This window comes from Macrobrachium nipponense, chromosome 14, assembly GCF_015104395.2.
Source record: "Macrobrachium nipponense isolate FS-2020 chromosome 14, ASM1510439v2, whole genome shotgun sequence".
Lineage (NCBI taxonomy): Eukaryota > Metazoa > Arthropoda > Malacostraca > Decapoda > Palaemonidae > Macrobrachium > Macrobrachium nipponense.
This window is the reverse complement of record NC_087207.1, coordinates 64,148,012-64,174,374: the sequence shown is the minus strand read 5'-3', so window position 1 is coordinate 64,174,374 and position 26,363 is coordinate 64,148,012. Positions and strand designations below refer to the sequence as shown.

The 26,363-nt window shown below is 39.6% G+C and overlaps 1 protein-coding gene across 6 annotated transcripts in view; it reads left to right on the top strand.

Moving 5' to 3' along the window:
• LOC135226565 (AT-rich interactive domain-containing protein 3C-like) overlaps positions 1-26,363 on the top strand; it is a 337,603-nt gene that overhangs the window by 164,269 nt on the left and 146,971 nt on the right. For 5 of the 6 annotated variants that reach the window (XM_064266245.1, XM_064266246.1, XM_064266243.1 and 2 more), the window contains one exon: positions 11,598-11,645. The exons of the other annotated variant lie outside the window; for it this stretch is intronic. In XM_064266245.1, coding sequence (XP_064122315.1) covers positions 11,598-11,645 — 48 coding nt within the window. The remainder of the gene's footprint in view (positions 1-11,597; positions 11,646-26,363) is intronic. 6 annotated transcript variants of the gene reach the window in all.

Below are 26,363 nucleotides of genomic sequence, written 5' to 3'. Positions count from 1 at the left end.
GGCAGGCGTGCGAATCGACCAGAGAGTGGAGAAAGATGATAGCATTAGAGTATAGAAACTGTCGGATTGCGTGCTACTTCGGAACGAAAGAAATCGGCGGAAATATTATATATCTCTATCTGTCCGGGATGCTTTGCCTTCGACATAAATTTCTGCGCTCCGTGTTCACTGCATATTGGATCCTCAGGCTGGACCGCGTAGAGGTCATTGTTGCTCTTCTCTAGGTTGTGATGCCGTGAAGACGGCGACACCCGTGACTTTAATCTTAGCGCGTTGTGTCCACAAGGCCGAAATTTCCTCGTATCTGCCCGTCATCAACTCTTCTGTCCAATATCGCCGTCTCCTGGACGTCGCCTCGTCATTTTGTGCCATCAATCCCCTTTGAGTAAGGCTGAAACTCCCGTGAATCGATCAGAACCAATTGAGTTGTTTGGGATTCAAGTTTCCATTTCTGAAGCTGCGGGGAAATTCCGACCCAGGGGACGATGTCTCGAAGGTTGAAAACTCCCAGCCACTGTTTAGAGGGGAGGGACCTGATCAACAGTACTAGGTGATATTAAAGACCACCTCGGGAAGAGGAATGCAAACTGTAGTAGCAAGATCACTGCTGGGAATGTTTTCGCTGCAAAGGGAAGTGAGCAGGATATTTAGTACTGTTTTTTAATTAATGGCCATTTATTTGCATAATTTTCGGTAAGACTTAGGTGAGTGAGGAGCATCGGGGCTTTTCTGAGTGAAAAAGGAGTCCGAAGTGAAGAGGGAGGGTCAAAGGTCGTCTTTTTTTTTCTCTCTCTTTTTTTTTTCCCCTATTTGCTGTACATTTTCACCTTTGTTCTGTTATTGGCTGTGGCTGATGGTCATTTTGATTTTGTTTACCCATTATGATAAGCAAGACCAAATTGCTTTTATATTAAATTACCTTGATTTTGTATCTAATAAAGGTGCATGTAATTTTAAATTATATTTGTGAACTAGAATGAGTCAGTATGGTTTTGGTTGTACCATTTAATTTCGTGTGAACAAATAATTGTGTTTAAATGTGGTGAAATTTTACCCTTTTGAAAACTAAAAGGCCTGAAAATGACGGTATACTATAATATGATTTTTTTGTGTGAACTTTAATTAAATGTAAAAGGAAAGAAAACTGTCTATTGGATTAAGAGAAATGATTGAAAGACCGGAGTTCTGGATGTACTTCATAAAATGTATTTTATGCGACTTACAAAAGGGAAAAGAATAAGGAACTAATGGCATAAATTAGTAAGAAACAAAAATGAAAAAAAAAGATTATTATTGTTCCCATTGAATGTACTTGTCTTTTTCTTTTAACTGCCTAAAAATAGTACAGAAGGAAATGGTTGCAGAATTTGAATGGAGGAAATGATAATAAGTGTTAGAGAGTTGGAGAGACTCCCAAATTTGGGGATGGAGGCTGTGGTTATTTCTCTGCCGTAATCGCGGCTGTTGTAGCAGCAGCAGCAGCAGTGAGTGTGTCCAGGTGGCGACGTTCCCGCCATCTATCTTATTTCAACCCTTGCCAACTTCATTTTCCCGTCGGCCTCTCGATCGCTCTTCGGCCTCTCGTCGGCCTATAATCGAATTCGCCTTCCCCGTGTGTCTGCTGCATTCTTGGGAGCATGACGCTCGTTCTCACTCACTCTTTGTACATCGTTCGGTTCGTGTTACTGTTTTGGGGCTCAGCTACTCGTTCTTTTGCGTTTTGAAGGAAAGTCGTTTCTCCTGTGTTTGGTCCAGGTATTGTCTCAGAAGTAGGGGATGGTTTCCTATGGCTCGAAAACAGCAAAATGTAGATTTATTATGTCATATTCATTAATTTTTGCATGTGCTCGGTAACTTCGGGTACCTACACAGAAGAATATATATAGGTTGCCTTTACATCGTATCTGAATCATGAAAAGTTGGCTGTGAAGCCTATATATTTACGGTACAGACAGACTACAGGACACACACATGTATATATTTGTATAAATATATGATGTATATATGTGGAGAGTGGGGTAAGAACCCCCCCCTTGAGGAGAAATGTTTATATTGTCTACAGTATTGCAGCTATTAACCTAATAGAGAAATTTCTAGAAAGCTCTTGTTATTGGTGTATCAACGGTCATAGTCACGAGAAACTGTTAGCAATTTAGGATAGTACAAACATGACCTAAAAAAAAGGAACAAAGGGGGCCTTTTACCCCATGGGTGGGGTAAGAAGCCGAGGGTGGGGGCTTTTTGCCTCATACCTAAGATATTGTGGTACTTCCTGAAAACAACCATTTATATTGAAAAGTAGACGTATATTTTTGCTAAATATAAAAAATTCAACCTTCCACACAAAAGTATTCAAGAATAATGTTGAAAAATATACAGTAATTAATCTTAGAATTCTTATTTCTTCTCAAACCTAGGAACTTTTTCATATTCATAGAAACTGAAATTAGCAAAATTGTAAAGTAAATTGACACTTCTTCTACATGACAGCTGTAGTAGCACAATTAGTAATAAATTTACTTTTTTATATAGCACCAAGAATAACAAAAAAATGATAAAGATAAATTTTACATAAGAACAAGAATAACTAAGTAAAAAAGGTAGACTAATTTCCTTTACATTACTCTATTCTCTCTGGCTAAAGTCCTGTGAATTGTAATGTGCTTTTCTGTTCGGCTTGGCTTAGGAATTTTAACAATGTAGCCAGTCGACGAAACAATCAACAGTAGACCATCCATTTGCTGTGCACATAGCAATTGATCCAGGTGACCTGCCGATCTTTAGTGAAGTCATCTTTTAACGGGCAAATATAAATATAGGAGGAAGATAAACTCCAGCTGCATTCATTGCACAAACAAATTGTAGTTTGTAATCTGTCACCACTGGTTACACGTCCAACTGATCAGATGGGGTAAAAAGCCCCTACCTGGGCTTCGTGCCCCAAAGCGTGGTGGGCCTTTTACCCCACATGCCATTTTTTAAAGAAACAAACTCCTATACCCCAATTAAGTTTTCAAGTCTGGATTGCAGTGCAAGATATTGCTTAGTTCTCATTTAAAGTATCTGTAGTTAAAGTATTGACTTTACTGACAAGATGTGTGTACAGGATATCCCTAATATAGCACGCATACTTACATGGAATGTGTCCTAAGAAGAAAAATGCGCGCTGGCTGTTTCCCATTCTAGTTCTCCTTGGCTGTTTGGTACAGAAAGCTTCAGGCAGATGGTGTTGCTGCACTGATCAGTTGACGAAGTTACTATGATATGTAATAAGCAAGAAAATAGGGGGAGGCCTTTTACTTCACAGGGACCTTTTACCCCACTCTACCATATATATATATATATAATATATATATATATATATATATATATATATATATATATATATATATATATAGTGTTCATGTGTGTGTTTATTATTAACATCTCGATCCTAGTGAGGTTAAAGTAAGACAGTCTGTTTTCCTGATGAAAGCTTAGTTAGGATTTATGGAGAGCGAGAGAGAGAGCGATACTGTGGGGTTCTAATTGGGGGAGGGGGGGATTGGGGTGCGGGGTTCAATGCATCCCACCCCAATTGATGATTTCTATGAAAGCAAAGGTTGTAAAGGTGGCCTCTGCGTCGCTCTGTCTCTGATTTACAACTACTCAGAACTTCCCCACTCAACTACTTTTTTTTTTTTTTTTTTTTAACAAAGACGCAAGAGCCAGAGTATCCTGACGGTGACAATTATTTTGCTCATTTCGCTTGTGGGAAACCTTTGTTAGATCCCTGACGGGGAAGGAATGCTATGGTGTGGGCGCGTGTTTGAAGATTCACTCCTGTGTTAACACGAGCCATGGGGTATTGACTTGGCAGTTAATCAACTGTTGTGGGTCGCAGCTTAGGGAAAAGCAGAAGTCGTGAGTGTTTATTGCTGTGTGAAAATGAACGCCATCTTACCGTTGATTATATGAGTTGTAGTGACTCCGGGGGACAATGATGATAATGTTAATATGAAAATGATCATTTTATTCGAGTCACCACTAGTTAAGAGCTGCACATAAAGAAGTTGTGATGATGTCAATGAATACCGGAAATACGAGAAATTTGTTAAAACCTACGAGCGTTCGTGTGGATGGAAATTGCTATGCTAATGAAGCTGGAAGCGAAATCTCTCAGTCCTCCTCCTGTCATATTTCACGCTCGTAACAGATGGTTCGGCTCATTTGTGTGCTTTATTTATCTCGTGATGTGAAGGTCCAAGCAATGGATGCGCCGAAAAAGGAGCTCGTCTCCCCTTCGTGTGTTTGTGCGGTCGTTAACGACGGTATAACTAATGGTCTAAATGAAATTAAGGCTTCCGGTAACGAGTTAATGATGAGCGGAAGGCGGCTCTTACTGTAATTCTCTCAATTTTGGGGATTACGTTCTCTCTTACGTCTTCATTATTACCTTTTTTTAAGTAAGCCTTATTTTTTTGACAAGAAAATGTCTGACTGTGACTTTCTTTTTCGCAATTTGCGTGGAAATTCTTGAGAGAGATTTGCGCCCTGGGCGAGGGGAGAAAGATATGGCAAGAAAGGGGAAAGAAAAGAAGCGGGAATTTGTTACCCAAGTGGTCTGGCTGTCCCCGTACCTTTGGGAATGCGCATGTTGTGACACCTCTCACGTTATTAGGAATCTCAGGGGGAAAGGTCGCGCGTACAGAGAGAGAGAGAGAGAGAGAGAGAGAGAGAGACCGGCGTGAAGTGTTATCAGAAAACACGGCAGCTGCGTTGAGGTAATATAAAGTCATTGATCTTTATTGCAGTTTTGGTCACTTAATGTCTCCTGACTAGAATTATCCCCGTAGGGGATTGGTGGCGTTAGTGCACCTCAAACGGTGCCCTGTAGCTATTACTTAAGGTTCTCTGCAGCGTGACTTCGGCCCCTAGCTGCAACCCCTTTCGTTCCTTTTACTGTAACTCCTTTCATATTCTCTTTCTTCCATCTTACTTTCCACCATCTCCCAACAATTCATTCATAACGCAATTGCAAGGTTTTCCTGCCGTTACACCTTTCAAACCTTTTTCTGTCAATTTTTGTTTCAGCGCTTTAATGACCTCATAGGTCCCAGTGCGTGGCCTTTGGCCTTAAATGTATTCGATTCAATTCAAGTACAATTATGAGTTACTCTTACTTTATTCTTATATTTCATGTCCGTCAATTGAGGAAGACTTCTGTACTTTCAGTTTGCGGCGTAATGAGGGTTTAAACACCGAAATGTGATTTTGAACATATATATATAGTTGCTACATTTCACTGAGATGAGGCACAGTTGCAATGTGTATAGAGCCCATCTTTCGCAGTTTAAAAAATAACATTCCCATCCAAGAATGCATCGCAAAAAGAGTGGTCAATTGCAGATAGCTACTTTTGTATTTTGTTTATCCTTGTGTTACAGCAGATTGCAGACATTTATGTAATTGGACAGTCGAATCTCAATAGGAATTCCTTCTATAAAAGTCTGTCGCTTTCAGTTGATCTGAAGCCATTGATATTTTTTTTTGCAAATGATCGCCACCATTGAATTGCCAGGTAGTTACAACTAAAAAGAAAATCGGCGATAACTTGCAAGATTCTGCTTTAGAATGAAAATTTTGATTAAGAAGTCTTATCGAAATCAAAGTGCCATTTGGAGTGTTTATTTTTTACAGAAATCCATTTTCACACTATTTATTAGGATAAAAATTCAGTTAAAACGTTCTGTTGTCGTCAGTATCCCACTGAAAAAGTCATTTGCGGATGAAAACTCATTTTAGCAAAATTTCAGTCTGAACGACTCTTTTATGTATACTACAAGGACCTATCTTCGTTGTAGCGTCTTTAGACCTTTACTTGTAAATAGACTCCGTCACGACGTATGAATTCACAAGGGATCCCTGAGCGAGCAGCTTCCTTCCAGCACTCATCTTCTTCCAGTTCCCTCTTTGGACTCTCTCGTGCTTCCGGTAGTTGGCGTTGGTGGTGGTGGCGAGATGTTGGGTTTCGGGTTTTTGATAATCGTGTGAGCCCGCGCCCGCGTAGTTTTGATGATGTAGTGGCGCGAAGTTAATTTGTCGGCTCCCCGCAGTCCCTTAACAAGAGAGAGGAACCGCCGTCCACCCCTGCTGCGCACCCGCCGGCGACCCTGCACGCATCATCATCATCCAGACCCGGCCCTTAGTAGAGAGAGAGAGAGAGAGAGAGAGAGAGAGAGAGAGAGAGAGAGACCCTGACATCACATACTCTGCACCCATTCCTCCTCGCCATCCTCTACCCTCCTCCAGTACTACCCCTTCGGATTCCTTCGTCCACACTGGCCGGGGAAGGAAGTAGTTGGTATTATCTCGAGTTAATGTTAATTAATATAGATTGAAATTTTAGGCTTTGATGACACCTCAATCCATGCTAGTGATAATGAGCGTATCAAGAGAGATGTCCTTTCCAACTTGATGGTTTCCTATTAACACAGACTAGCTTTGAGAATAAACGAGGTACTCTTAATGCTTTAATCGTAGATGAACCTTCCACAGTGCACCGTTCACCTTATGTTTCTGGGAAGCCTTCCCACACTTCCCGTATACATACTTCCGAATGATACAATCACTCTAACGTGTCACTCCCCATTCTTTCCCTAGAAAGGAACAGCTTTAAACACATTTATACAGATGTGGCCTTATGCATAGAGTCGAAACCTACAAATGGTATTTTCAAGAATCGAACATAATGAATGCAGACCTTTGGTTTCTATTCACCTTCACTTTACTCAAATGTTCACCTTTCCTTTGGGGGAGAGAGAGAGAGAAAAATGGTCCTTTGGGCAAGTACTATGAGAGTGTAGGTATGCGGTCATGTATATAACGAGTAAGCAAAATGTCCGAATATGAGAGTAAAACCTCCCAAATGGCCGTATTTGATGGGATTCCGGGTGCATCGCTTGTTGGATTCCCTGATTGGGTTATTGCATTTTTCACGCATGTATGATATCAAGAAATATCAAGAGAATGGTTGCATCTTTCATTACTGTTAGCTCTAGTATTTACGTTTTAGGAAGGAGAGCGTTCACTTGTTAGTATCTTATTTCTAAAATGATCTTTCCATATTCTCAGATACATTGTACAATTATTTCATGCCTTAATAAACCTACAATGTGTGTGTGTATATGGCGTGACTACAGGCTATGACCAGGCCCGTGTATCCAATAAATGGCTCAGCCGAACCATCCATCCTTCACAGGCCTCGTATTGACCTCCAGAATCCCAGCTCATTGCCACTTATCACGCCCCTCGATCATATCCTCCGTGGCCTTCATCAGGCTCGCCAATGCATCTGTAAAAGCAGTAGCTGCGGCTTTGTCCTTATCTTACCGAGAAATGGAAGCAATGCTTATGCACACACCTGCCGCTTTTGCAGCTGTAGTTTTGTGTTGATGTTTCTCTTTTCATCTTTCACTGGTTTTTTCAGTTGAGTCTTGCCACAGCAGGGAAAATTATGTGATACCATGCACACACATACATAAAAATATATATATATATATATATATATATATATATATATATATATATGTGTGTGTGTGTGTGTGTGTGTGTGTGTGCGTGTGTGCGTGTGTGTGTGTGGGTGTGTGTATGCATGCATATTTAATTTTTATCATTTCAAGTTTTGCCTTTGGTATTTCACACTTTCGAGGATAAACTGTGCAATGTGTTGATCATAGTTTGAAATTTTGTTGACACCCATTTAGCTTGAGTCTGGCATTTCTAGCATACAAGTACAACTGAAATACGAAAAGTCATACCTTACATGTGGATTCAAATCAAAATCAGGGAGAGCCGTTTTAGGAAGTTATTTATTCTTGGAACTGATATGAACTGTCCTGAGTATGGTAGCAAATATGAAGCATTACTGATTCATATGACGTTAGTTCAACTGCGGATGTATTTGTGAAGTTCAAAGTTACAGACAGATGTTTGTGATGGTTTGATCGTGCAAGGAAATAAAGGACGCTGTATTGGTGAAAGATCCGCGTGGCTGTGGAGCTTTCGTAGCGAGGAGGAGAAGAGATAGGGAAAGTGTTGGCTAAATGGTGTGGAAAAGGTGTTGGAAGGGAAGGGCCTTTGTCTCCAGAGCGCAAGAGAATGCCGAGCTGTAGAAGTCAGAGATGCAGTTTGTGTAAGGGCTGTCAATACGCTGCCGATGTGCAACTCAAAATGAATAAGGAGGATGCAGCTGTTAGTGTTTGTCTCTGGCGCCACTCTTTATTGTTCAAGTCGTCTTATCTGGGGATGATTTATCTACACAGACACGTAAGGCGCCGTGACTAAAGCGGCTCAGCCCTCAGCTTATTTATTTATTTATTAATTATTTTTCTTAACCCATAGTTTGTTTTGGGAGTACCCCACTCCTGGTTGTAAATTGGTACCAGAATCTGCTGTGGTTAAGGATAGGTCGTAGGGCTAGCAACCTCATCCTGAAAGACTTGCTGAGAAACCGGATGTTTGTACCTTTCTGGCACTTCTCCATCCAAGAGGGGAAACTACTGTAGTGTGAAAAAATAAAGACCTCCTGCGTATAATTACTTCATGTGGGCGCCCTTTTCCTACGCAAGTTATCAATGTTGAAAGAGGTTGCCGGCCTCATGTCCTTCTTTACCCTGGCTACAACCCAACCCATGAGTACAGATCTACTGATGAAGTCTGCAGAGGTATATAGTACACTAGATGTTACGGAACACTTTTAAATCTTTGCACCTTTCTTGACAATCGAACCATTCTCTCTTTCCTGAGAGAAAGTATTGTCATGTCTGAAGTTGGGTGACATACATACATATATACATGCACATACATACTATATGCGTGTATAACCTACTGGTCATTACTATGTGTATCAACACCACAAACACACAAACGTGCAGACACCGTATTTGTATATTCATAATTTAAGACAAGCACTAGTTAGAATGAAGGGTCAAGTTGGCGTTCTTCTCATCCCGGAGACTTTCCTCCCCGACGCGGCCCCTCCCTCCCCCCTCCCTCCCTCCCTCCCTCCCTCCCTCCGTCGGGCGCGATAATCGGTGCATCTACAAAGATTAGGGTCAGCTGATAGACCCAATATGTTGCTGTGGGTCATTACGTCGGATTTCGTTATTAGCCTGATAAGTAGGACGGCGCGTGTCTCATTTATCCCCTTTCTCTCTCCGTGCTCTTCGTCTCTCTCTCTCTCTCTCTCTCTCTCTCTCTCTCTCTCTCTCTCTCTCTGTATTGTAATTTTCCTGTTTTAAGATGAATCCTTTATTCTATAATTTTTCCGTTAGGTTTTACCTTATCTACGCGTTTAATATTTTCGCGATGGTTAAACACACACACACACACACACACACACACACACACACACACACACACACACACACATTATATATTTTATATATATATATATATATATATATATTATATATATATATATATATATATTATATATATATGACAACAATTCGTTTTACCATGGTAGGGTGACTCAAGAGATGAATTCAGCACAGCGGTCGCTGACACGTCATTCTTTATTAAATAAACTGAAATGTGAGTGGACAGCGTGTGTAGAAAAGATCTACATTATTATTATTATTATTATTATTATTATTATTATTATTATTATTATTCAGAAGATTAACCCTATTCATATGGAACAAACAGACAAAGGCCACTGACTTGAAATTCAAGCTTCCCAAAAATATGGTGTTCATTAGAAAGAAGCAATAGGAGAAAATGAGAATTACAGAAAGAGGAGATAGGTTGTCAGAAAAGGGAAAAGTAAATTAGTGAAAAAGTAGATGAAAAAATGTGAGTAAATGATTAAACTATAAGGAGAACTGTTTTTGGGGTAGTAATGCGTTGCATTTTCACTGGAACTTTATAAGTTCCAGTTGGAAGACTTCCTCAAGGAGACTGTTCCACAGTCCAGCGGTGTGAAGAATAAAGGACCTCTGGAACTGAGAAGTTGGACAGTGAGGCCCTTCCTTTCCAGAGCTCTCACAGCTTTTATCCATCACTTTTGAGGTCTTGTGCTCACCCTCCCTCCCTCTCTCCTGTTGTTTCTTCCTACTTCTGAAAATACTTTGCTCCTCCGCTTCTCCAATGTCATTTTCCCCCCCATTTCTAGACATCTTCACATTCCTCACCCTTTCAATTCGTCTTAGGCCGAATGTACTCGCTAAATAGTTTATCTTGACTTAAAAGTGTTTTCATTCAAATCCAGCATGAACGCATCATTTCCATGAAGTAGACTGGGTTCAAAAATCCCTTCAGTACTCCACAGATATTTCAAGTCATCTCTTGTCTCATCCTATATATATATATATATATATATTATATATATATATATATATATATATATATATATATATATATATATTACCTATATATATATATATATATATATATATATATATTATATATTTATATATATAGTATTATGTATATATATATATATATATATATATATATATATATTATATATATATATATAACTTTTAAGCTCATATTAGATATACTTTTCTTTCTGTCAACTGTTGGTTGTAACGTGATGTCTTGGATACCTAAACTATAGAAACCGTTGTTGCTTTATTATTATAAATAATAGTTGTAGATGCTAGTTACATTTAAGGCTATCTATGCGTATTGTCCAATACGAGAGAGAGAGAGAGAGAGAGAGAGAGAGAGAGAGAGAGAGAGAGAGGAACAGAAGGAGAAAATATCTCTTTTTGTTTAGTGCATTGTGTTGGTGCGTGTGAGAAAGAACGGCTGAAAGACCAATATATAAATGGTTGATGTCCATTAGGTCCAGTTCACATGAATTGTTTCCTGTGAAATGGCCTCATATTGGAGCTATCGACCAACGCCTCATCCATTCTCTCTCTCTCTCTCTCTCTCTTCTCTCTCTCTCTCTCTCTCTCTCAGACGGTCTTCCTCCTTCAAATCTTCGCTCTCTTTATTTTGTTGTTGCTCTTCTCTCCAGTCTTGTACTTTTTCAATCTCTTTCTTATTCTTGTGGCTTTGCAAAAGGCCCTTGCTATTGTACTGTGAAAAATTATTATCAGAACTTTACTTTTGGTCGCTGCCATTTAAGAAGTGTGAAAAAAAATTCTTAATAATGTTGTATTGTCCATTGCGTTATGGCTTGTACCACATTTGCTTCAGTGACTTTACATTTTCACAGTATCAAATTCTATTTAAAATCAATAGCAGTTCTCAGTAATTTATTTTAGCAGGTACTGCTGAAATCCTGTGCATTTTCTCTTTCAAGAAATAATCAAGGTCAGGATTATATTTAGTAAATATGCATATTGTTTATATTCTTTTAATATGCAATATGAGTTTTGTTTCTCCGTTTTATACTTTTAAATTGCTTCAGAGAGAGAGAGAGAGAGAGAGAGAGAGAGAGAGAGAGAGAGAGAGAGAGAGAGAGAGAGAGAGTTTTCTGAAAAGCTCCAAGAACTTGTCAACATGAGATGTACTTGCAAATGAAAATTCCCTTCTAGCATCACGTAACGTGTGCAGCATCCTCTAACGTGTCTTTTCTCTCTTTCTCCCGTCGGCGACAGGTACGAGAACCAACGAAGCACTCGTCGTTTGAAGAAGACAAGAGAAAGGTAGGAGAAGAGGGTGGCCAGTTTGTTGGTAGAGAGCAGAGAGCCCCTAGGTAGACAACTCTACGTTCTATGTGGACCTTGCTTCTTCCGTACTACTTAACCTGCACGATCTCGCGCTCTCTCTAGTATGCTCGCTCGTTCCGTACAGTAGGCCCAGGTCGTGGAATATCTGCAGGCATATACACATGTGCTTCTTCCTACTAATACACGTGAAGACGGGCTCGTGTCAATTGACGTCCTGGTAGTTTGTCTTGTTGTGAATTGTCTAGTTAGAGGAGTATTTAGTTGGAAGGACAACATAGAACTGTTGGATTAGTAGAAGCTGGTCCCGCGCAGAACGGTGAAAGTTGCATCGATTGATGTTTTTGAGAGCGATGGAAAAAGCATTTTATTAGTTTTCATACTGTTTGGAGGTATCAAAATAGGAAAAAAGTCTCGAACACACAGTAGATCACAAATGAGTTTATCATAAGGTAACTAACTCAGGTCTTAGTTGTTGAAAATGATTAATTGTGTGATATCGCTGGAGATTTTTATACTGCGGGATGATAGATAACATCTGTTTGTATCTCACCTTTCGTCTGATGTTTTAATTGGTCCGAATTTTCTTTTGGCTAAATCATGATTATTCTAACCACCGTTGCAGTTGATGTAAAAACGAACCTCATGAAAATAATTAAGTACAATTGGTGTGCTTACGGACGTGTAAAAGCAAACATATCCGTGCAGTAGAGTCATAACTGTGATTGCAGTGCTCACTGGAAACAGGACGATGCTTTTAAGGTGAAAGAAGCAGTGGCTCCAAAACGTTACGAAATATTTCGCCGCTCTGGTGGTGAGTGTCAAAGAAAACTGGTTCTGAGATGGAGTTCGAAGCTCACTCCTAATATTAAATTCGGGGTTTTTTGTCTCACTTCTTTTTGCATCATAAATGCAAACATAAAAATATTCGAACTAAAATATTCATAATGAAGTTTTGTGGAGGACTGTTTATTTATAAAGTACAATGCCGTTGTGAAAGTTAAATCCGTTTTTTTAAACTTTTAAATGACTGGGAATTTACATATAAGATTATCATATAACCCGAAAAGCCGACAGTCTTTTGGTTTTATTTGCACAGCCATAAAAGAAGATAATTCAGTTGTCGCTGTTTTCCCAGTTGAATTGGTGTTGCTTCCTACGTAGGAGGTCTGTTTCGTCACTCCGTTATAGACGCGCTCATGGTCTCATGGTCAATGAATTCATTTTGTTCAAGTAATACTTTTATTCAGTGAAGAGGCTGATATTACAGAAACGATAATATAATCAATGGCACAGTTTTCTGAGTCAGCGTAGACCTATTCAGCCTTGTAGGTTAAATGTGGGGTCGAAATTTCTGGGCCAAAGTTCTGCATCATTTTTACTTGTAATCAGCCACTAGATTTAATAATCTCATTACTTATATTACTTCTTGAGAAACATCCTCTTAGCTTGTTAATGCTTTTGTTAATGATGCCATTTGATATTGTTTAGGTACTGTAGAGTAAAGCTTATTTGTTTGCATTAGATTCTGTTGCTTTTGTAGTGATCCCTCCCCTGATGTGAATGCTCTGTAGAAATGGTTGATTGATGTACGATTTATGCTCCTATATGTTGCCTGTTCGACTGGGTTACGTAGATTTAGTTACAACACTTAAGGTTATATATTTAGTTTAAGTATTTATTGCAAAGACTTTTTGAGTTAAGTATATAATTGCATTACTTATTTTTTTACTTTATTTTTATGAATTGATAGATATTTATTGCCATTTGCTTATACCAATTTGTGCCAGAGGTGCATCACCGAGTGTTCATTCCCCGACATAAGAAAAAAATTTGTTTTGAATTAGATTTGCCATCGGCGATGATGTAGTAAGTCTCTGAAAAAAAAAGTTTCATATTCATTTGAAACCGAATGGTTTGATTTATATTTTTTAGTATATGCTGAAAATTCAGAAGTAGATTTTTGAAACTTCAGTTTCATATTATGATCATCATGATGTTGCCTTGTTTATTTTTAGTCCCTCTCATCAGCCCTCTGTGAACCTGCATTCGGATCCTTGGAGGGGTAGAATTAATTATCTTGAATAAGTATCGACGGCCAATGCTCGTTTGAATTTATTCATTGTTATGAAAGAAAGTCGATTTCAATTAGTAAAGTAGAATGAGCTCAATAAAAATAGGACATTTTCTGTGTAAAAAAAGAAATGTTGAAAAGCGCAAACAAAACCAAAGCATGAAAATTTTTGTTTTGTTTTAATAAAAGTAGCTACGGGCTAAAACTTGTATTAAGGTATAGGAAATGCAAAAAAGAAATTTTCAAGGAAAAATTAAGTAGATTAAATATAGTATATATATATATATATATATATATATATATATATATATATATATATATATATATATATATATATATATATATACACACACACACACACACACACACACACACACACATATATATATATATATATATGAATAATTATCACATCGAACCGTGATCCATTTATATATCAATTCAAGCTACAAATGTCCTTTAATATCTAATTCACTTTACCTCCCAAATGATATATTTTCATATATGTAGCGAAGGGGAATTTTTTAATTGATAATAATTTCGTCCCCCCCATGGGATCGAACCACCGTCCAAGTGGACGGGGGGACGAAATCAGAACAGTCAGTGACGCTATCCAATCAGCCAACAGAGACGCTATAAGTTCATATCGATTCTGACCTTACATAATCACCCTCGATCTGGATGCTTTCGTAATTAGAATCGATATGAAACCCCGTCTACCATGTTGGCCAATTCGAGCGTTTGACAGCACGTAGCCTTTTGTTATGAATAATTATCACATCGAACCGTGATCCATTTATATATCAATTCAAGCTACAAATGTCCTTTAATATCTAAATTCACTTTACCTCCAAATGATATATTTTCATATATGTAGCGAAGGGGAATTTTTTAATTGTAATAATTCGTCCCCCCATGGGATCGAACCACCGTCCAAGTGGACGGGGACGAAATCAGAACAGTCAGTGACGCTATCCAATCAGCCAACAGAGACGCTATAAGTTCATATCGATTCTGACCTTACAAATCACCCTCGATCTGGATGCTTTCGTAATTAGAATCGATATGGAACCCCGTCTACCATGTTGGCCAATTCGAGCGTTTGACAGCACGTAGCCTTTTGTTAGAATAATTATCACATCGAACCGTGATCCATTTATATATCAATTCAAGCTACAAATGTCCTTTAATATCTAAATTCACTTTACCTCCCAAATGATATATTTTCATATATGTAGCGAAGGGGTGAATTTTTTAATTGATAATAATTTCGTCCCCCCATGGGATCGAACCACCGTCCAAGTGGACGGGGACGAAATCACAACGTCAGTGACGCTATCCAATCAGCCAACAGAGACGCTATAAGTTCATATCGATTCTGACCTTACAAATCACCCTCGATCTGGCATGCTTTCGTAATTAGAATCGATATGGAACCCCGTCTACCATGTTGGCCAATTCGAGCGTTTGACAGCACGTAGCCTTTTGTTATGAATAATAGCAACATCGACCGTGATCCATTTATATATCAATTCAAGCTACAATGTCCTTTAATAGTCTAAATGGCACTTTACCGGCAACCCAAATGATATATTGTTTTCATATAGGTATCGAAGGGGACTTATTTTTTTTTTTTTTTTTTTTTTTTAATTGATAATAAATTTCGTCCCCGCCCCCATGGGAGGTAAAAGTGAATTTAGGAAAAATTAGTAAAGGACAATTTGTAGCTTTGAACTTGATATATAAAGGATCACGGTTCGATTGTGATAATTATTCATACAAAAGGCTACGTGCTGTCAAACGCTCGAATTGGCCAAACATGTAGACGGGGTTTTCCATATCGATTCTAATTACGAAAGCATCCAGATCGAGGGTGATTTTGTAAGGTCAGAATCGATATGACTTATAGCGTCTCTGTTGCTGATTGGATAGCGTCACTGACTGTTCTGATTTCGTCCCCGTCCACTTGGACGGTGGTTCGATCCCATGGGGGGACGAAATTATTATCAATTAAAAAATCCTTCGCTACTATATGAAAATATATCATTTGGGAGGTAAAGTGAATTTAGATATTAAAGGACATTTGTAGCTTGAATTGATATAAATGGATCACGGTTGATGTGATATTATTCAACAGGCTACGTGCTGTCAAACGCTCGATTTGGCATGGAGACGGGGTTCCATATCGATTCTAATTACGAAAGCATCCAGATCGAGGGTGATTTGTAAGGTCAGAATCGAGAACTTATAGCTCTCTGTTGGCGTTGGATAGCTCACTTGGACTGTCTTGGATTCGTCCCCAGTCAAAAAACCCCCTGATAGACGTGGTTTAGATTCAGAATTGATTATTAAATTGGATATTCCCCTTCGCTACAAATATATGATATATTCATTTGGGAGGTCAGTGAATTTAAGAATATAAAGGCATTTGTAGCTTGAATGATTATTATAAATTATAATTAAAAAATATATATGATTTATATAATTTATATTATCTATATATATGCTGGATTTCCTGGGACAAACCTTTCTTCATTTTCTTCATTAAATACTAATGCTCATGTGGCTTCCCCATTCGATATTTTTTACTGTGCTATTCACTAGACTGTGGTTCCACTATCAATCTGTAAAGGCAAAGCTTTCGGCCAAGGAACAAATGAGTATAGCGGCATTACAATAGATTTGTTTCTCCCTTGAAGACTGCAACAAGCACCGAAGACATTTAAAGATTTTCCAGGAAATTATAGAAGCAAGGTGAGTTGTAGCACTTGAAGATAATAACAAATAAATATAGTTAATGGGGGTCAATTCACATTATGATTATGCTTAAATACCTGAATGAATAGATGGTAGATGATGAAGGATTGTCTAGGAATGGTTAATTTAAAAAAAAAAAATCCATGAACGTAAAATAAAAGAAGAAAAAAATGAACGTTTGAAGATGGAATAAGCAGGTGAAATACTTGGAATAAAAATCTTGCAATCTAAGCCAACAATATGCATTGGTTCCTCTTATCCAAAGTAAAACCGAAGAGGACTTGGGCGCTCCGGGGAAGAGGCATTTGTTGGAAGGCGAGGAGGGAGATGAGAGACGCGTCCAGCAAGAAATCTGGGGTCAGGGTCTTTAGGAACGAAAGAAAAGAAAGGGGTCAGCAATGAGAAACTAATGAGGTGTGGGTAATGCGGACATTAATGACCGTCTACACATTGACCAAGATAACGATTACTCCCCCCACCCCCCAAACCCACACACACACACACACACCCTCCCTCCGCACCCAACATCTATTCTATACTCACCCAGCAGCAGTGTGCGCGTGCGTGTGTGCGTGCATGTGTGAGAGATTATATTCCCCAGTTCTTGTGATCTGCTGCCAGGTGGACTTCAGTTTTATTAAATAGCTTTCGTACAAGCGCCGTTCCCGTCCTTCCATTAATTAAAAGAATTCTTGTTGAAGGTATAAATACGGGAGTTCTGAACCATAATCTGACTGTGAAGAAGAGTGGACGGATCATCATTTAACATCCGAACACTTCCCGTTGATGCTCTCTCTCTCTCTCTCTCTCTCTCCTCTGGCAGAGCGTAGAAGAGATACATACATATGTGTGTATACACACATATATCCTTACTTCTTGGAGTAATTAATCCCATCCACAAAGGAGTTACATGATTTCTTATACCAGTAGTCAATAGAAGAAGTACCTGAAGTCTAGTATTTCATGCAGAGAATATTCATGTTAATTAAACACCACTTCGTACTGAAATTGGGCCAGATATGTAACCGCTCTGTAGCCCTGTTAGAATAATGGAAGTGCGTATCGAAGAGAGAGGTATCTCCACGCGTATGGGGTGAGGGAAAGGTTGAGTACACCTATGGATTCCCCCGATAGTTGCTGAGAATCCGAATACACATGTCATTGATTGTATCACATTAGGCATCGTAATGAATGAATTACTGAGGGAAGGTTTTTTGTAGGGTAGTAGAAACAGATCTTCCAGTTTCTGCTGACATAAACCCATATAAAATAGGCGCTTCTCGAAAAATAGTCTCTTCCGTATAGCTGCTCTGAAATGAAGAGATGTTTTCGCCGCATACACCTTCTTGTAGAGAAAAGCACGCGTGCACGCACACGCGAACACACATACACGCACACTCACTCTGTAGCAGATGATTGAGGTAATGAAGAAGACTAATGGCTCGCTCGAAGGAGAGGATGGATAAACCAAAGGAGTAAGGGGAGAGGATGATGGCTCCCATCCAGCAGATAGATGAAGAGCATCCTGATCACCAGTCCCATATTGTTCCCTCTCCCTCTCCCTCTCCTTCTCTCTTTCCCTCCTCCTCCCAATTTACACTTAGGCGTTGTACATCTTGCGTGTTGAAGTGTATTAGACGCCATCTTCAATCTTTGCCCATTGTGTTCGGATGACCATCGGTGAATTCATCTCAAGGAGTGAGTTCATAACGGAGAGTTGCTGGGCTTATGGTTTAGGCTGAGCTTGATAGCAGTTGGATATGGTCTGGATTGAGGTAGACATTTGTTGGAAACGGATACCGAGCTAAAATCTGTTGGAAGTGGTGCTGTTGGATTTAGGCCTATTTAGATAGCTGTTGGTGGTGATATCGAAAGCCTCTGGAGAGTATATAGGGTATAGGTGTGATGCTGAGCTAAATAGCTGTTCGAGATTGAGATGTAGCCGTTGTATCTGGATAGGCCTACTGGGGACACTTGACATTTTGAAGCGATATTGTTGATGACTTTAGATAGCTGTTGGAGACGATCCAGGTTAGAAAGATGAGACATCTGTTCGAAGATGTAGCTTTTGTAATTTTTTATATTTTTTATAACTGTTGGAGGTGGCTTTGGATCGATCGTTGTTCGGGGAGGATTTATGCAAACTTTATAGCTGTTGGAAAGAACTTTGGGGGAAAAGTTATGCTGACGAGGACTTGGCCTGGTATAGATAGGTTTTGGAGAGATATGATGATTATAACAATAACAATGCGGGTAATGAATTTAAGAGTACAATACATGACCCATAACATCTTGGCCTGTCATAGATAGGTTTTGGAGAGATATGATGATTATTATAACAATAACAATGCGGGTAATGAATTTAAGAGTACAATACATGACCCATAACATCTTTCGTTTGGTGATATTTGACTCCTTGAGTCATTTCCTTGGAGTTATAAAGAACAGTTGCAAAGAACCAATAGACATTAACTTATCGTATTTCAAAATAGGAATCTAAAAGCAAAGTAAACAAGCAAATAAAATGGTAAACAAATTGAGCGTGAACAGGGACAAGAACAAAAACGTCTGTTTTAATGGTTTTCAAATCCCCGTAGTGAGGTCATCGTATAGAGTAGCCTATTAAGTGGTATTCGTTACTTGATGACGTTTTAAACATTTTGTTTCTGTTTTCTCTGGTGAATGACTCGCGGAGAGAGAAAACGTCGCCGAAATGAAGAAGTTAGGGGTCTTGCTCGTTTTCAATTTAATCGCCCAGTCACCCTTTCCGTACTCGGTTACGGTAACATCAATGACACTATCATCTGCAGGATAATTCAATCCCCATAGTATGGAAGAATAATTCAGGCGGTGACCAGGCTGGCATGGTTGTCTTGAATTGGAAAATCCCAACCAAAGTACAGGATAATGACAAAAGATTTGGCGACAGTGAAACTCATAGAAGTATAGTAGTAGTAGTAGTAGTACCGAAAGGCTAAATTTATCAGATAACACCAAACTAGCAGGAAATTATAGCACATGAAAAATGAAATTGTTGCTTTATTGTCTAAACGAAACAAGAAGAAAAGCGCCGAAGTATCTTCGGCGCAATTATGTTTTCTGTTCAGCGTATAATACTCTATGAAGCTCTCAGTCGCGGCCAATGAAACTGTCAACCGCGGCTATGAAACTTTCAGCCACCGGCCGGTGGTGGTCTGTGTTGTTGGTACCTGTTGGTATCAGAGCGGTGCCAGACGCACAATCATAGTTAATTTGCCTTAAATCCTCTAGCCTCAGTAGTTTTTTTTTGATGTGAGGGCGGACAAAACAAATTCGGACGGACAGACAAAGCCATCTAAGTAGTTTTATTTTACAGAAAACTCTAGTGCTTTATCCAGGCCTGGGATGCTTTGGTTAACTTGGTAGAATCAGTGCTTAAGGTTTGAAAACTCTTGAGTTGTTTGTAGATCACCAGTTCGAAATACATATGTAGAACACCTGGTAAGGCTCATCAGTCACTTATAGCAGCAAGACATACTTCATTTATGCAAAACGAACATGTCAGGAAAATAATCCATTTATATGCTTATTTATAAAACTTGAAAAAACACTTGGAAATGATTTTTAAGTATACATAATATATTAAATGGCGATGCCAGTCAATAGTCCTGAAACACTGCTGTTGACAAGTTGAAATTGACTGCAGGAGGAGATGCCTGTAAGAAATTGAATTGCCGTTATTGAGATAACAGAAGAAGCGTAATTGTTGCAAATAATTACTTGTTATAGATTGATAATGACGTGAATTTGATATTGACTATGCACAGATAAAAGTTGAAAACGATAACGAGAGATGTGTAGCTCCTGAAGACAAGAACTTAAAATAGAGAGCTGTTGGAGATTATAGCTAGAATGATGTCACTTTTTAGGTAGTTACGTTTAGTGGAAGGTGGCAGAGCAGAATGTCTTTAGCCGTTGCAAATGACATCTTGAAAGAAATAATTGTTGTCGATGACAACTCGAAAGAGACGGTAGTTGAAGATGACTCGCGCATACGTTTTAAGATGGTAATATATGTAAAGCAATGTATATCAGTGTTTGGATGGATGGGATTTCTTAATCATCCTCTCTTTTTTGGGAGGGGGGAGCGATTTTTGGACATGTAATTGTGTATCGAGTAAGAATCCGCCGTAAAGAGGGGAGGTTTCATGACTTGTGTGTGCTTTAAGAGAGAGAGAGAGAGAGACTACGAGATTTGTTTAACAATTATTTTTGTGTTTTTGTGAAAGAGAGAGAGAGAGAAATAAGAATTCATCGGCTTAAGTATGTAATTGTACTTATAAACGGTCATTCTTAGAATGGAATATAATATTTTCTATACGGTAATTAGTCGTTCTTTGGCTAAAGATACCTATTTTAATACATCTGTCTTATATGGTTATGTCATTCTTTGAATTACTGATGTCGTTTCATTTATTTAAATTTTTAATCGCAATCCTACACTAAAATGTATAAATTCAGAATTTTAAAATAATTTCTCAGGTTACGCACATTTCCACCAACTTTGGAACTTGAGTGATGCTGTTGGCGTTATAAATTACATCCTGTGTTTGAGAAAAGGGCCAGAAAAAAAAATAACATTTGGGTGATTTCATTTGTGTCCATTTTCTGTTATTGTCCTTGCCTCTTAAACTGTTGTAGGCGCTTCGTCCATTTTATGTTCGGTACAAGGCAGTCAATTTGGTCCAGGGAACTCATATCCTAATTTAAATGTCTTTTTTTTCAATTACTTGGCTTTGTTCCGCAGATTGTAAGAGGATGGAAAATTTAACATCATGAGGACTTAATTTCGAGGTCCATAAAGCTTGCAATAATTGAAGAAATTACTGGGGTTTGCAGTCTCTCTCTCTCTCTCTCTCTCTCTCTCTCTCTCTCTCTCTCTCTCTCTCTCTCTCTCGTTAGGCTTTTCATCTTTGTATATGTGTATTGTTCAGTTGAGTTTTATAGATCGCGTTATTATATTTTTTCCAGACTGTGTCAGAAGTGCATATTATGTGATTGATGATGCTAATTTGCGACTGGAAGGAGTGTTTTAATACCTGTCTTGTTTTCATCCTTTTTACCAATAATTTCTTCCGATCAATTTTGTTTACCGGTTTTATTACTTTAGATTGGCCACCTCCCCCCCCACACACCCCCACCTTTTTTTTCATCATCCAACTATCCTGTCACCAATCTTGATATCGAGACCATTGCTAGTATTATTGTCATTAATTTCACCAACACCGACTCCACCACTGCCACCACCCATCTCCAGCACTAACCCCCTACAGGCTTCACCACCGCAAAGATGGTGTTGCTGTCGGGTCATTTATCAACACGTGTGCGATGGCCGCGCCAGAATTAATTATTACAAGAGCTAGACGCCCTTTTTGCTTCTTCCGCCATATGTCTCCGTCGCGGATTCCTTCGTCACCGCTGCTGCTGCTGCTGCCTTCATCAGGAGTGAACCTGCTTAATGGTTATACGTGCTACATCACATTACTATGGCCGATAAGGGCTGTTTTCGGGAATATGCGCTTATGCTATTATAAGGCAAGATTATTATAAGAACAGCTCATCACCGTTTGTAAAAATAGAGCAGACTTCAGAATGGGTAAGATTCAACTCTAGTTTTAAATCCCTCTTCGTCGTTGTAGGTGCGTAGTGTTAGTCAACCATGGAGACCGATGTTCGATCCACGGCTGGTAGGCTGATACTGGGCTCGTTTTTTTAAAACAGCGCTTGGCCTTTGGCTTAGATTTGAATGTTCTGAGGTGTACTGCACAATTGTGAGGTGATTTCACTAAGGAATTTCGTACAGCATTCAACTTAGATTCTCATATATTCGGTGATTTGTAGTTATGTGGCAGGGTTTGTCATATCTCAGTTGCAGCGCGTGTTATTTCTGTTCTGTTCAACACAACTGATGGAGTAATCTCTCTTCAGACTTTAAGTCCCGTCCACACGGTCGAACTTTGCCCGACAGACTTTGTTCGATGTGACGTCAGAACCTTATCCGCAGTTTCTCCGCTTCTGATGTCAAATCGGACAAAGTCTGTCGGGCAAAAGAGTCATCTTTACAATCTTGACACACTCGGCCTGCAGCGCATTGAAAAAATGTTAAATTTCTAGCCGCGTATTACATTAGCGTTATGCAAGCTTGAAAACTTACCATTAGACATGTAGGCTATTTTCATTGTTGTCACTAAAAACGCGATCGCCTGATGAGCCATTTCTGATGATATAGTAATTTAGTGTGCACAGACAGAGGGTTCATAGTTTCATACCATGAACATAATTTAACTGCTCATAGAGTTGACTAAGAAGACAAAGGTAATAAAAACTGAGCGCAGAGATCATTCCTGATAATCCAGATAAGAGAAAGATCACTTTGACTATGCACAGTTGACGGTGAGACGATTCTTGACATTTCAGACGGCGAAGAAGGTGATACAGGTTGTGTACAGAGAAGTGATGCTCTTCACTTCAGATGTCAGAGGAAGGTAGTTGATGCTGTACCAGGTTATAGGTGATTATATTTCGCTGATAGGGAAAGTTCGTTTAGGGTCTGTACATTATAATAACTTTTTTCCATATACTATAGATAATTTTGTTTCTTTACGAAAATCTCTTCGGCTTTGCCTATCTAAACTTTGAACGAAAGGAATGAGATTCAGTTTCACTACCGAAAATGTCTGTTTCATATACTAAGTGAGAAATGCGGTGTTTTCTGTTGAGAGATAATACTGAAAATTGTAAATGACAGTGGCAGTCGATTTAGGCTCTGCACAGAGATGATTCTTGAAACTTCGAATGGCAAAGAAGGGTGATGGAGGCTCTGCACAACGGGAGGATTCTTTCAGCTTAGATTTATCGAGGAGGAGCAGCAGCAGCAGCTTTGCATACGGAGCTTTGTCCGTGTGTTGATGCGCACCTGCGTCTCCCAAGAGAATAATGTCTTAGCATCAGTTATGGTGTGTTCTTCTCTGTTGCCGTGTCACTCTGGGCCTTTTATTCATTTATTAATGCCAGAGAGAGAGAGAGAGAGAGAGAGAGGTGGGGGGTTGGGGGGGCAGGCTGCAGGGGCTGAAGAAGCATAGTGGCTAGAGAGAGGGGCTAGGAATATCTCAGAAGACGGTGGCCTATTTCTAGAAATGGGTTTTCGATAAAATTAGAATAAATATTCACACTGTCAGTATTTATATTGAGGGGTTTTAGTAAGACAGATCATGGACATTATTTAAATTGATGATAATATAGAAGATGATAACACTTGTAATGTAATATGTTTACGAAGTGGTAGGAATTGCCAGAGAACTGTTTGGTCGTCACGGTATACTTACGCGTAAGAAGGTCTTGTAAACATTCTCGCCAATTTTCAAAGATTAAAACGAATTGTACCACATTTTGTATAATTAATTTTGGTTTATGGCCTTACGGTTTTATCTTTGTGACAGTCAAGGACCAAGCAAGATTTATTTTATATAGAAGTTATATTTGGGTTTGACCATTAATCTTGCCACGCTTCATTTTTCTTCGGGGGAGACTGAGAGTAATATCTGCCTGTTTCATATGCTATGAAGAAGAAGAAGAAGAAGAAGAGAGAGAGAGAGAGAGAGAGAGAGAGAGAGAGAGAGAGAGAGAGAGAGGGTCGGAATAGAGAATATGACGATGACAAGAAGTTGAAGTAAAACATGTGTACTGAAACAAATTGGGGATGGGTCTTGGAGAAAATTTGGGGTGGGGATTGTGAGTGAGTGAGGGAGGGAGGGTGGTGGGTGACTGTGGAGAGTGAGTTCCCCCTCCCGTTGAACCGACGTCGTCTCTTACAAGCCTGGCTCACCTCCTCCCCCTCCATTCTACGAGGAGTTGAATGAATTGATCAGCGATGAGTCTTTTCGAGTCATGAACCTCGAATTACATTGTCAAATCTGTGATGGATGGCGGCCACTTCGATCATGCATCGGCGGAGAGAGAGAGAGAGAGAGAGAGACTTGGGAAGCAACTTCCACCCCAGCTTTAATCCTCCCTCTCCCTTCCCCTTTCCTCCTTGTCCGTGGGGAAGTTCCCCTCCCTTTTTCCTCCCCCTCTCCCTACTGTACGTTCCATTGGCTCTTCGCGGCTCTATACAGTCAGATCGTCATCGCCCCCCCCCCCCCCCCAACCCCACCCTCGGTTTACCCCTTTTGTCTTTTCTGCTCCTCTCCAACTTTTCGATTTTTATCCTTTGCCTTCGTTTTGAAGTTCGTGGTCGTCATGTCTGACAGATATGCACTTCTTGTTTACATAAATGGTGCTGTATTTTCGTTCTTTTCACCCCCCCCCTCGTTTTCCCCCTCAAAACCCCTCACAACGTGAGCCATCGACGTTGGCCCTTTTGTACCCATTTTTATGGGGTACCTTCTCCTTCCCTTTTCCATCCACTTCGTCCTTCTCTCTTCCTTCCTTGCATTATCTCCGGTTATCTCTTTCTCTCTCTCTCCATCTCTGTCTCCGTTTCTCATACCAATTACTGCGGCTCCGAGGATTTGCATTTTCGGAAGTATTGATGTCGAGGCCACTGCCTGACCCGGCTACGTATGAAAACTAAGAGTTTATTATTGAAATACCTGCTGATTGCTGCGAGTGGGTTTCCTCTGAAAGTAATGAGCCAAGCTCGCTTTTTTCTTTTTTCCCTCCTGAGATCCGGATCTCTCTCTCTCTCTCTCTCTCTCTCTCTTCTTCGGAGGGGTGCACCCACACTATACATTTGCGACTCACCGTAAGCAGAACTTGCGGGGGACTGTAGCTATTTGGAGCTGCGGCTGTTTTGCTTTCTACCTTTCTTCGTTATCCGTTTTCTTTGGTTGTTCACGGAGCTGACCATCTCTTGCCTCCCATTGTTCCGTTAATTTTCTCTTAGTCACTTTATAATCAATTCTTCTAACCAGCTTTGCAAGTCTACGAATTCACGATGTTTATTCCATCCACATTATTGATGCTCCTCTTTGGTGACGTTTTGCACAAATTGTTCCTATTTAGATTGTCTTTAGTTGGCTCGACAATCTCTCCCTAACATTCTCTATAGTTACCATACACCAAAAGAGCCATGAAAAATTGAGTGTTCATTACTGATCAACGATTGCCTGTAATCTCATTTGCTGACGAAGGAGGATTTGGTAATGACTACAGTGAGTAATAACTTCTCTGGATAAGGACGTGTTGCACGTAGGCCTAACAAAAGAATGAATGGAAAACCGACCGACGGCCGTGTCATCACTAGCTTGGCCGGTCTGCAATGCCATAAGAATATACGACGTGTTGAAAGAAATGTGACATGTAATGCACATATAAATAAGGATGAGATTTCTTCGCCTTCAGTTATCTGTGCATCGTGCCTTCAGTCATGGTCAGCAAGCCGTTTTTTATGGGTTAGGAGGAATCTACGACCAGATGGGTCAAATGAGTCACTTTTTTATTTATCGAATTTTCTTTTCCTGCAACTTACGATGAAGAGTAATTGCCTCTTGGATGGAACGGCAGAGAGAGAGAGAGAGAGAGAGAGAGAGAGAGAGAGAGAGAGAGAGAGAGAGAGAGCTGAAGGTGCGTTAGTGTGCAATAGCAAATCGTCTGTTTTCATCTGTTGATATACTGAAGGGAGGGAAGATGCCCGGCGAGCTAATAAAGTGTCGAATATATTCTTCAGAGATGCCACAAACCCCAGCATGTTTTTTAATTTATAGATCTGGTTATTCACATGAGGTTTTTTTTTTCTTATTTCGTTGTTTGTTGAAAGGTCCCGAGGGAGAAAAGGGAGACGGCGATAATGTTGGACTGATGTTTGTCCTGATCGCCTTGCTTGGTAA